At 40.3% G+C, this 12,730-nt stretch overlaps 1 protein-coding gene across 2 annotated transcripts; it reads right to left on the bottom strand.

Moving 5' to 3' along the window:
* Window positions 1–57: 57 nt before the first annotated feature.
* On the bottom strand, window positions 58–11,120 carry rabep2 (rabaptin, RAB GTPase binding effector protein 2). Of its 2 annotated transcripts, XM_085270800.1 has the most exons (12): window positions 10,888–11,119; window positions 7,422–7,577; window positions 6,953–7,035; window positions 6,530–6,880; window positions 6,264–6,359; window positions 4,255–4,353; window positions 3,824–3,937; window positions 3,307–3,385; window positions 3,184–3,195; window positions 2,950–3,104; window positions 2,668–2,784; window positions 59–1,911 (listed from the first exon to the last, which is right to left on the bottom strand). In XM_085270800.1, the coding sequence occupies exons 1-12, from the start codon at window positions 10,934–10,936 to the stop codon at window positions 1,807–1,809; spliced, it is 1,416 nt and encodes a 471-aa protein (XP_085126926.1). In that variant the 5' UTR covers window positions 10,937–11,119; the 3' UTR covers window positions 59–1,806. The 2 variants fall into 2 exon arrangements, with proteins under 2 accessions (XP_085126925.1, XP_085126926.1); XM_085270799.1 differs by having other exon boundaries at window positions 58–1,911; window positions 3,184–3,385; window positions 10,888–11,120.
* Between the last annotated feature and the right edge of the window lie 1,610 nt (window positions 11,121–12,730).

A 12,730-nucleotide genomic window follows, 5' to 3' on the forward strand; every position in this document is an offset into this window, starting at 1 on the left:
TTCTCCTGCTGGTAAAGACCTCCCACCGTCAAAGTACACTTCAGAATGGTCTCCGGTAACCCTATGTTGGGCTGGCTACATTGATGTCCTCGATTTGGTTCCCTTCATAGGGACTGAATGAATGGATGAGCCTGGAGGTCACTGGGAAGAGGGAGGTCTGGCCTTCTCTGCTTAGGCTGCCGTTCCTACGACCCAGTTCGGAATAAGTAGAATAAGATGGATGGATTTCGGATTTATAATTACAGGACAGTCTGAGCAATGAGCTATCAATGTTTTCTTGTAATTTTGTACTTTTATTTCTAAAAATCTAAGCTCAGAGATCTGTTTGACTACAGCAGCATTTCTTAAAATTGCACTTTACTTAATACGTTGTCGTGACTCAGTGCTATATAAATAAAATAGAATTGAAAAGAATCTTAAGATATCTCAGGGAATAAATGTGTAGTTAAAAGTCTTCACACTGGTCCGGCACACTTGCAGTAAGATCTAAGTGGGCTGTATGTGGCCCGCGATGTAAAAGGTACAGACAGCCAAGCACTCTGGTAGCTTTAGGACATGCCTCGCTTCCCAGTGGCGACATTTATTTTTTGCACAGGTTGTTATAAAGCACAACAGAAATAATAATGTGGTCAGTGTTTAAAAGACAACAGGGTGGCATCAATCTGGGAAACCTGCTGACTTAACATTTAGGAGCAAAGGGCTTCCGGCACAGCCAGGATGTTCGAGTAACCAAATATCCAGTTCAAGGAAGTGTAATCATTGTCAGGTAATACTCCACAGTTTTAAAATACACAGATGGTTTACATAGTTATCTGATTAAGTGTAAGTGTAGGATAGAGACTGGGCTGTGACTCTGGCTGTGCTGTCATTAATACAATAAAACAAGTCACAGTATTATCTGATCTTTGTTGGAGTATCTGGGATTTTCCTGTAGAGATGAAGGTTTAGCTTCAATTTCAAGAGCAGCAACAACTTCCAAATACATTAAATCACATTTTAAATCCTAACCTACTGCATTGTGTGCAGTTACACTGTGTAACAAGCTGATATGCATCATTCAGTTTCCAGTAAACTTGCTCTGAAGCCAAGGGTTAAGAAACTCAACCACATGATTTAATTATAAACTTAAATGTAAAAGATGTGACAACCTGCCATCAGTTTCTAATGTGCAGTCGCACCAAATAAAATGGTCAAAGTTACACGTTAATATTTCTTTACTGACACTCTCCTAATCATAAAACCCAGAATGTTGAGTCTAAAAGCTAATATGGTTTTAGTGAAAACAGGAATGTTAACGCTGAGCAAATTCATCCTTATAAGTATTAAAAGTCACATCTAAATGCTGCAGATTTAGTGGCGTCAGTTCATTATTGCACCCGATCCACTGCCAAGAGAGGTCCTTATTCACAGAGATGCAAAAATATTGATAAGTTGCATATTAATTACTGATAGTGTTGGACCCCTGAGTGTTTTACTGGAGTCGTGTCAGATATACAAACACAGAATATTTACAAATGTCTTTGTACAGGAATAAATGTGTTACTAGGCATAAGGAAAAAAAGAAAAACCATGAGCGAGTGTGAGAAGACTTTGCTTTGGTCATTAAGCACCACTTTCCTTCATTGACACCAATCCAACCTCCCCGAGACCTAATGTTTCCGTTTAGGAGTATTTCCAGTGTCGCAGCATGAGTGCTAGCAGCATCGTTCCAGCAGTCACTCCATCAGATCTTCTGTGTTTCATGTAGCCATGGTTAGCTTTCTTGGTCACTCTTGGGATGTTTCATCTCTTTGGTTCCAATGCATTTCAAGGGGTATCCACAGGTGGGGAGTTATCTTCACCATGTCCCTCTTCCAGGATTTCCTTGACTTGCTCCAGACTCTCTGCCTGCCGAATTAACTCCAGCTTCACCTTAAAGGGGAGATAAGTAGGCAGATAAAAATCAGCAAGTCGATGATGTGCAGCATCCTGATGTAAACAGTTTTCCTGTTATTCTTAGATAAGACAGATCACCACAGAAACATGGTGTCTAACCAGATAATTCATCAGCCTCCGGTTACACTGTGACGAAGCACTTTTTGACCAGGATGTCCTTCAGTGCGCTTATTAAACAAATATGTAACACTGCTTTCGTGCATCTGTACAATATCTCTAAAACTAGAAACATCTTGTCCCAGAGTGACGCTGAAAAACTAGTTTATGCATTTATTACTTCAAGGCTGGACTACTGTAATTCATTATTATCAGGATGTCCTTTAAAAACATCCTGAAAAAGCTATGACTGATCCAAAACACTGCAGCAAAAGTACTGAAAGGAACTAGAAAGGGAGTCCTTCGCCCAAACTGGCTTCTCTTCATTGGCTCACTGTTAAATCCAGAATTGATTTTAAATCATCTCTACATACAGTTAGGGCTGGATCAGGTGACTCTCAGCATTCTTTTAGTTTTGCTGCAAAATTTCTAGGCTGCTGGGGGCTTCCCATGATGCACTGTGCACAGTGTTTCTTCTTCACTCACCTTTTTCACGCTCCGTTTATACACATCTCTGCATGTAATCATTAGTCATTATTCATCTCTGGTTCTCCGCCACAGTGTGGTTTTTTTGTCCCGTCTCCCTCCCCAACTGATCCTGGCAGATTAAGCTGACCACTGATGGTTGTTTCTTACCTGCAGTGACTGGGAGAGCTCAACGAAGTCTCGCTGCACAGCCTGGCTGGTGTCGACCTGAGAGCGCAGGCTGATCACCTGGCTCCGCAGTTCCAGACACTGCTGGTTCAGAGTTGCCTGACAAACACAGAAATAACAGTTACATGAAATCCCTGTTTGTTTGACTTTAATATTTCTCAACTTAAAAAAAAAAAGGAAGCTCCTAATGGTGAATGCTGAAAATGAAAACAAACCACCAAAAGAACAACAAAGCTTATAGATCTAAAAGCAGGCTGCAATTACTTTCTCACTGCTGAGGATCTTGTTGGTGCTTTGCACATGAGAGAGCGCCACCCGGAGGGCTTCCAGTTCAGTGCGGCACGCCAGCAGCTCAGCCTGCAACTGCTCCCTCTGAGCGTGGATCTTCTCTGTCTCGGTCTTCAGACTGGAAAACTGCACTGCACATTAAAAAAAATACGTATAATAAAATACAAATACAAATACCTACTAATCTAAAGCTATAAGCTGGTCACTCACCCTCTAAAACTTCTGATGACATCAGTTTCAAGTAGAAGGAAGCAGATGGAGAATGGAAAAAAAACTTTAAGTACAAGAAAGGCAACACAGCAGATTCAACAGGTAATAAAATAATCCACAGACCGCTCTCCTCTGTCCGTGTGTCCAGCTGCTCCCTCAGGTTGACTATCTCAATGCGAAGGCGCTCTTCACAGTGCGCCCCCTGCAGGTTAGAGTTTTAAAAAATGAAGTCACACTGACGCCATCAAAAAGCAAACATTAAACGTCTTAATGCATACGGGCTAGCACACATACAACCTGACCACCACCTCTGCTAATTATACACATTAAAAAACACAGTTATTATTCTGCCAGAAAATTAAACTTCTCTCTACAATCTTAAAATGCCGGAAGTGAAAGTGAGAGGTCTGAAATATTTCCACTGATCTGCCACAACTACTCTAAATAAGGAAAGCCACTACTTCACAAAGAGGAACTCCAAACAGACAGACAAGCTTCTCGAGAGTGTGTAAAATGCCATAAACGTCCTAAAAATATTTCACTGTCTGTGCTGAATTTCACGTTTAAAAATAAAAACATCATCGAGTTTCAAGTGTTGCTTGCTGCAGCAAACTAAGCAATAAAAACTCAAAGACTGTACATGTAGTGCTGCTGAGAAGGATGAGCCAGTGTCTGGTACATCCTCCTCAACCTCTTCTCCTTTCAGTCTGGAAAGCTCATTGCACATCTTCCTCTGAGAAAGGGACAACTCCGCCTGGACCAAAAGCAAAGCAAACAAACAAATGTAAGTTGGAACCTGCCATCCTAATAACATTCACATCGCTTCATGGATAATGGTACAAACAAGCACTGGAGTCTAGAGTGTGATGGATGATTGAGTCATCGTACACTTGAGTTGTTTATGGAAATGAACGCTGCCAGTTAATTTCTGTTTAGTAAATATGTAGCTGAGTGTGTAATACTGTAAACAAAGGGAAAAAACTCGCCTGGGTCTGTTAAAAGTTGACCAAACCAACCTAACAGCAAATCTACAGCTCACTATATGTTGTTTGAGTGTTTCATGTTACTCACCAGCCGGCTCTGGACTGCATTCTGTGACTGGCTGAAAGATTTCTGCAAATCCTGGAGGAGAGACTCTGAAGCCTGGACCTGAGACTGGAGCGTTGATACCTAAGATCACACATATACATACACTCGTTAATGCACATATAGACAGTGTTGGGTAAGTTACTTTAAAATAGTAACTTAGTTACATTACTAGTTACTTCTCTCAAAAGTAACTCAGTTACTTCAAGTTACTCGTTACTTTCAAAGTAACTAGTTACTAGGGAAAGTAACTTTGGTTTGACTCAGAATTCTCTTGTTAATGTGTTGCTTCCATAACTTTGCCAGTCTTCTAGCTTGCTTACTTGCCACAAGTGCACTGTGCCACCTACCAATAGAAAGGAAAAGATAATGTGCATATTTCCACGAGAGAAATCCCACGCCTGGACCGTCATTGACTGCTGCCATGATTCTAGCCTACGTCACAGCGTCATGTGTGTCTTTTACATCCAACACAAAAACTGCAGTCGTGGTGCTTTCGATTGTACTCAGAACTTGGAAATTCTGCCTTCTGAATAGGAAGATGTAGGTAACACCAGACTGCAGATGAGCTGCATACAGGGCTGGACTGGGACAGAAAATCGTCCCGGGTATTTTGACTAGAGACCGGCCCACCATTATAGGAAAAATCATAAAGCCTTTGAATGAAAACAAACACTGCTGTGACAGTGATGTACACTGTTTTGATGGTATATATGCATCTATCAATCGTTTGTTGTAAGATTCAGATAATTATTTTTTAAAAGCTAGACATTTTAAATGAGAATAAGAAAGAAAAGTATTTCTTTGTGCCCCCCTTTCCCTGTTAATGCCCTACATGTCCCCCTGGCAACACTTTGCTAGACCCGCCCCTGCACAGTTACCAGCTGTCAGCTACCTAAAAAAGGATCCTGGTGTTATTTGTCTCTCAGAAACAGTTCATAACTTCCCTTCAACTCATTCATGTCACCTAAAAGGTAAACCTGTTTCTCCATCACAGCTCTGATGATTCAGTAAGGACATCTCCTGGTTTCATCTTCATGTTTCCCTCTCACCAGATAACCAAACCATATCATGACCAGCAGCTTTTTTTTTACAGCTGTGGCTCCAGCAAACATCAGCTGATACTAGAAATTAATATTAAATAAATTCTAACAACAGCTGATCAAGCTTAAACGTGCTGCTGTTGTCTAGCGCCACATCCGCTGGTTTCCTCTTTCGGCGCAAAGTGAGCGATAAACAAACAAGAGAGCCGATCAGCTGATCACTGATCAGTTTTCATGATTGAAGTAGAAACAGGAGAGGGAGGGGGAGAGAATGAAAGAAGAAGAGGCAGCTGTGCAGCGTAAACACAGAATAACTCCAGCTTTGTGCCTTTTCCATTGTAGCTGAATTACGGGACAAACTGTTCCTTTTCACCTCAATAAGAAACGCCTAATATTTTCTCTGAATACCAGACGGGACGGTTGGCAACTCTAATAACTTATGAACAAAATAAAGTTCAACATCATTAACTTCATAGCACCCACCCAGCTGTATAGAAACTCTGTCATGCTAGCTAGCACGCAGTATGGAAAAAGTCAGCACAACAAATAAACTCCACCTAAACTTGGTTTATATCTGACCCAGAGAGACTGCAGGTCATAACTTCTTACCTGAAGTTCAGTTCACACTTGGACCGGCGGCCGCCTCGGGTCTCTTTTCCTTCTGCGTCCCTTTTCCTTCATCCACCTGCTGGCTTCCACCACTTGCTAATGTTACTGAATCTGTGGAAGCTCCGCGATAGCCACCACACGAAGTAACGAGTAACGAGCCTATCTAAATCCCAGTAACGACTAACGCGTTCCTGATTTTGGCATAATAACTAGTTACCGTGCTCGTTATCACAATAATAACGTAGTTACTGTAACGCGTTACTTAATAACGCGTTAGTCCCAACACTGCATATAGATATGTACATACATACAGACACACACAGTCAGAGCGTGTTCCTGTACCTGTTTGTGCGTGTGGTTGCTCTGGGTATCCAGTTCTCTCTCCAGCTCCTCCTTCTCTGCCTGCAGGCGACTCACTTCCCCTCGCAGCTCTGACAACTGACCGAAAAAGCCACAATGCAAAGTCATTAGACCACAGGTGCTGACTGGAAGCTACTTAGACATTAAATCTGCTCACATTGGAGCTGTTACACAGCATTTTAGGGGGCTTTTTGAAGAAGTAGCACAACAAATATGCAGAATAATTTAAAAAACGGTTAAATCCAAACCTGAGCATTGAGCGCGTCCCAGTCACTGTGTGTGACCAGCCGGTGGCCAGCTGGTGGCAGGTAAATGGCTTCAGGCACCAAAGTACCCGTGGAGACCAGCGAGTCAGTGTCGTCCTGAGCGTGGTGTTTTCTGGGCAGCGACGGCGTGTCCAAGGAGAAAGAGGACAACGAGGCTGAGTCACAGTTCCTTAGTGAAAAATATCCTTCTGTTGTAAGTGCAGCACCTTCTCCCTCCGGCACCGCCTCCAGCTCTGGTGGATGGCTGTGCGTCGATGGCGCCGATTCGTCCTCAGTCAGACTGTTGACGACTGACGCGTGTTCGGCATCCACCCTTCCCTTCCTTCCACTGATCTAACAAGTATAAAAATCACATGAAGGGAGCCCAAGACACCTGGAGGAAAAGCAACACGGGCACACACTGACCATGTGGGGTCCACTGGATCTCTTCCACTCTACAGGTTGAGACTGCAGAACAGCTATCCTGGCCTCGTACTGAGCTGCTGTCTCTGAAAACACAAGTGACAACACATAATGATAATCTGCGAGTTCAGCTTTCATCTATTGGGACATTAACACGATTACAAAATCTGTTTTTCATCACACTCAAAAAAAGAAATTCATAAAAATACATCCATTTGCGCTACTTTTGTCCAATATTTCTTAAAGCTATTGGCTCTACCTTGGAGCAAATTACTGAATAAATATTAGTGCCAGAAACTACATTTAAACTTGTTCAAAAATTTATATGGGAAACCCACGATGTCCAGTTTTAGTTTTTTGGAGATTTGATTAAAAAAAGACGAAGGAAAAACTGGGCTTTTGTGCTTATGCAATATTTTGCACCGTGCACACAAAGAAATCCAGGCCAGGCCAACGCACAACAATCACTGACCTCTGAGAGCCTCCTGCAGTGACTGGATCTCTTGATCGCATTGTTTTTGCAGCTCTGCCAGTTCCTCCTGTTTGCTCAACTCACAGATCGTCGCCACACCCTGCCAGTGTTCGACCTGTGCTCTGTAGTCTGCTAGCTGGGCCTGCAGGCTCGTCTCTGAAAATGACAGGACATCACATTTTTGTGCTTTTCCTTTATTAAGTTAGAGCTAAACAAATTTATTAGATCACCAGTCAATGAAAGGTCTGTGCAACAGCTGCCCTAAAACAGTTTATGTTTCTGTAACGGTTAGTCCAATGAAATGGATTATATGTTTGAGCTTTTAACTGAAAGTATAATTATTGTTGTTATCAATCATAATTTCAAGCTTACCGTTTCACAAAAATTTAAAAACAATTATTTTTTATCAACATGTCAAATTACAGTTATATACTTTCGCTTTTCTGAACAGAAGAAAATCTGTTTTAGCAGTTGGATGTCAGGGCTCAAATCTCAAATTTGGAGATACACCTTTACGCAAAGATTTGAGATAAGTTAGAAATTTTGATTTTTCTGAATCAAAACCTGAGGTTAAAAAAAAAAATAATGAAATGAAATGAATATTTCTCTTTCAGCTAGCAAATAATAAACTTAACTCAGTCATTTTTTTATTATCCTGAAAAATAAGCAGAATTTACAGGATGTGCAAAAGTTTAGACACCAGCTTTTTAACATAATATCAGATAATCATGAGCTCATTAACCTTCAGCTGAGTCACCACAGATTAAAATAAGTCAAGTAGCGTCATTAGGAACTGATAAAGTGTGCTCTAACCTTTGTGTTAACACTCAACAAACATGGGCTACTAGGTGCATGAGGATACACACACAAAACAAACAGTCATACAATATAAACATCCCTGTACCTAACCCTTCAAGTTTGCTTGTGTAGACAAATGTGACCACATTTCCGTATCTATAGTGACTAAAATGCTTTCCCCCTCCTAGTTTGAGTATTCTGTTCAGCTTTATTAACTACAATAACCTTGTTAGGAAACGGCTGATGGACTATTCATTTAAACTACATGTTTCATAATGTCTTGATCCATGCTCAATTGATTTAGGTCAAAAGCTCAAATAGGATTGCTTGTTGTAAACAAATCAGGTTGTAAACAAATCAAAAACTGAGTGTGCTCATGCACTATTTGTTTGGTCTGCTGTTTATCTTTTAATTTCATAATTTAATTATGAATTTATTCAATTATTTTTGTTTCTCTGGTTTTTCTGGAATCTAGTCCTAAAAGCATGGGCATTTAGAAAATGCTATATGAACGCAGGTGTAATAAGCTAAAGCTCGAGCACACAAAAATCAATCATTTGATCGATAAGATCTAGCGCTGTCACCGTTAACGCGTTAATGCCAACAGCCCTAATAAGTTCTATTCTTTGTTTTCACTTAGTTATTTTATGGACATTTTTTGGCTGTTGTAAATTTTAAAAAACTGTAAATGATGATCGATCTCATGCAGACAACTATTATTAATTAGGAAAAGCTTCGACGTGACTATAATGACTTCCAGGAAAGTTTCGCTGACACAGGGGTGGGTTATGCTGTACTGTTGCTACACAGAGCTGAAAAACATGGTCTGGAAGAGGAAAGGAAGCCTTATCTATGACGCGGTCACAAAAGCCAATGTCCGAAGTATGCAAAAAATCTCCATAAGCTGGAGTCATTTGGACACAGCTGCTCCGGACCTATTGGGTTAAACCTTATCTCTTTGGTCAAATGTCTGAAGAAACAAACAAAAAAAAAAAAAGCAGAAGCATTTTATGAAAAGGGTATTTTGACAACTGTTCAGCATAGGGTGGAAGTACACAGGAAACACTGCACAGATTTGGAATTCGAATCATTCAGTCCATCAGGGAACTGAAAGTGAAAACCAACTGGCCACAGTAACTAGTCAGCAGAGATATCTGACTTACACATTATTGGAAATCTATAGTTTGAGCCTAAAAATATCTCAGAACTTGAAATTGTCTGAAAATTACAGGACTTGGCTCCTTCTGTAACCTGTAAAATCTGTGAAATCAAAGTGGTTGTACTCAGTAAAAGACCTAAACTCCAGTACTAAACACCAGTATATTTAAGTTCATGAAATATTTGCATTAACATCTGAAGGAAGACACATGTTTAAAGTGTCTTGCTGCAGGCTTTTTACATAAAATCAACAACAAAACATCCGATTTGACCAAGGGGCTGGCTTGGACCACATCACTGATTAGTTTAGCTTTCAGTCTAACCATTTATTCTTTTATTTGTATTAAATTGCTTTCTACAACTTGCTCACTTTCACACACAGGAACTCAAACCTAAAAAGTATTTATTTAATAACTTTAAAAAAAATGAGCAGCATTTCTCTACAATCTCTAAGACAGCTTCAGTTTACAGTATATTTTTTATTTGAAAGGAGGGAGGATGAAAAAAATATACCTCAACACATTCCTCCCCTCTACATTAGCTTCCTTTATAAATTAAAAGTATCACTCCTGGCCCTGTACTTACTTGGTATTGGGATCGATACCGAAATTTGCAGTAACTTACAGCACCATTGGAAAAGGGACGAGTGAAACTTTATACTTTGCTACTTTTAGACAATCTCATACAGGTTACAGTTATTTGTAGGACACCTGTGCTGCTTGAGAAATTTACAGCAAGCACTTGTTGCACTGACCTTTACTACTTACCCTACACCTACAAGGTGATTTGTAAACTTACTCAAATGCTGCATTCAAGGACACCAGGAGATGGGTGTACATTCATGTGAACTTCATTCCGCACGACGCCCTTTCCAAGGGCACGCACGCTGTTCATCACCACATCTATGTGACTTTGTAATGCAAAACAGCCTGTGCACTGCTGCCTCCTACTATTTATTAAATCACCTGAAAGGTAAACTCATGCTTTAATGCAAGTAATAATATTTCAGTGACATTGTGTGCACTGGATAATACGACTACTTTAACAAAATGCCAGCTAATGAAGGCTTCTTTTACTTTCAGTTACATTTTCAGTGCTATAATCATTGTTATATTTACCATTTGTCATAAATTACCTAGTGGTTTTAGCCCTAATGCTGCAATAACACCAATGTGTATGATTGAAGTGGCAACTAAACAACATTAAAACCCACTTTCCCTCTTTTTTCGAGGAGAAAAGTAAACGTTAATACAGAGCTAGCCAGCGGTTAGCATCGTCCGTTCATTTCTATGGGCAGTAATGCTAACAGGCCGTCTCCCGGCTACGTTCCCCAGCGCCCTTTCAACAACAGCAGGTTCCGGCTGAAGACAAGCAACAAGTTAAAATGAATACTTAACTACGTTTAAAGCGGAAAAGCGGCCAGTGTCGCCTCGTAGCTTACCCTGATGGTGAATGTGGTGATAGTAGCTAGCTGTGAAGCAAATTAAAGTTTTGTTTGTTTTTTAATTACCTGTGTCTTCATTCTTGGAGCTCATCTTCTCGTCTGGCAGCTCCATCATCAGAAGAGGAAGGGATGTCAGGGGAGGGGGGAAGAAAAGCTAATCAAAACAGTGGTAAATCCGTCTTGATCATTTTTGTGTAAGCAGCAGGACTTGAGTGTGGAAATGATAAGCACAGCGTCAACTTCAGGAAACAACTTTCCCCGGTCTAAGCCTGCGGAAAACACGTCAACCTCCTTCCTGTGCATAGATGCCTGTCCCTGTTTGCCTCCAGTGTTTAGTCTGTTAGTTCGGATGGTTTTTTTTAAATGCGAATTAATATCAAGATGTCGTGGTGCTCAGGTTTGAGTTTTATTACTGCTGCTTCCTCCCTGGAGATTTTACTGTACATCCTGATATGCCCGGGCTTATGACCCTGGAGATCAGTGAACCATAGCTTGATCCACATTTCAGTCCATATGCAAGAATATCATCAAACACAGATTACTTATTATATTAATTAAGATTATTATCTCTTTATTGTCTTAACAAACTGACTTAGACAACTTTATTTGGAGGTGATTAAATGCTCCTTTTAATCTCACAAAAATGTATTTTTTTAGCTGCAAAAGCCACCGTGGGAGTATCTGATTCATTTTATGTAGAAATAGGAAAAAATACAAAGTAAGTGTGACTGTAAACATGAATCAGAGTTTATACAAAATAAGTATACCCTCTGCTGGAGGGATACTGGTAATGTTAGTTAACCAAAGTCAAACCAAAAAACCAGGTGTGCTTACAGAAAAGACTCAAATGAGTGAAATGAAAATAAACAGGTGATTGCTGATCTTTGTAGGCGAATTAAAAAAAAATCGAATACTTTTGGTTTACACCTGTATTGGTAAATACACTGTAGTCCTGCTCCATAACCAAATACGCCACAGCTTCGATGAAATACTCTGTCAGTTTTACACAAATCCATCAGGACTCAAACCTTCTAGAAAAGTTCAACTTTCAACTCGTTAGTCCACAGAATATTTTCCCAGAAGTCTTTGGGTCTTTCCAGACTGACAGATATCAACGATTTTCTTCCTCAGCTGTTTTATTTTCTGATTGATCTGATTTTAATGATCTGAAACCTTTAAATGTCACAAATATGAAGAAAAAAATCAGAAAGGGGAGCAAATACTTTTTTAACGTGGTGTAGCGATGAAGCTGTGAGGAGCAGAGATACTGTAGTGATGGTGGATGATTTTTAATACGTGGGGTCAACCATCCAAAGCAGCTGACAGTACAGGAGAGAAGTGAAGAAGTGCAGGCAGGGTGGAGTGGGTGGAGATGTGTCAGGGTGATTTTTGACAGAAGGAAAGAAGCAATATGCAGGGGGTTGGCGTAACTGAGGAGGAAGATACTAGGGGTAGGATGAGGAGGCAGGCCTAAAGGGAACAACCGAAAGAATAAGACTACGACCCAAAATGGTAACACTAGACTTCTTTTGAAAGGCTTACAATGTACTTATTGACATACATTATGTCAGGAAGCAACAGAAACATATTCACCGTTAGATCATGAGGCATTCATACGATTGCAAGAAACTATTTTACACTGACGAAGTGGCATTCACAGGTCAAACCAATGGTTAACCTTTTAAAAAGAGGAAATTACATTTTCTGAGCAAAACTTTGCACTCTGGTCTCCTAGCACCTGTTTCCTTTGGGTACCAAAAGCATAACTGAACAGGAAATATCCCGTGGTAGTTTCCTGTTTTTGCTTTTATTAAAAAAAAAAAAAAAAAAAATACTAGAAAAACAAGCTGGAAACCACTTAAAATGCTGATACCACACAAGTCTATTTATCTGGAATCCTGATGTGGTT

This window comes from Mchenga conophoros, linkage group LG4 (assembly GCF_057382185.1).
Source record: "Mchenga conophoros isolate Kocher_MC1m ecotype Shallow Benthic linkage group LG4, M_conophoros_male_GT1.1, whole genome shotgun sequence".
NCBI classification, from domain to species: Eukaryota; Metazoa; Chordata; class Actinopteri; order Cichliformes; family Cichlidae; genus Mchenga; species Mchenga conophoros.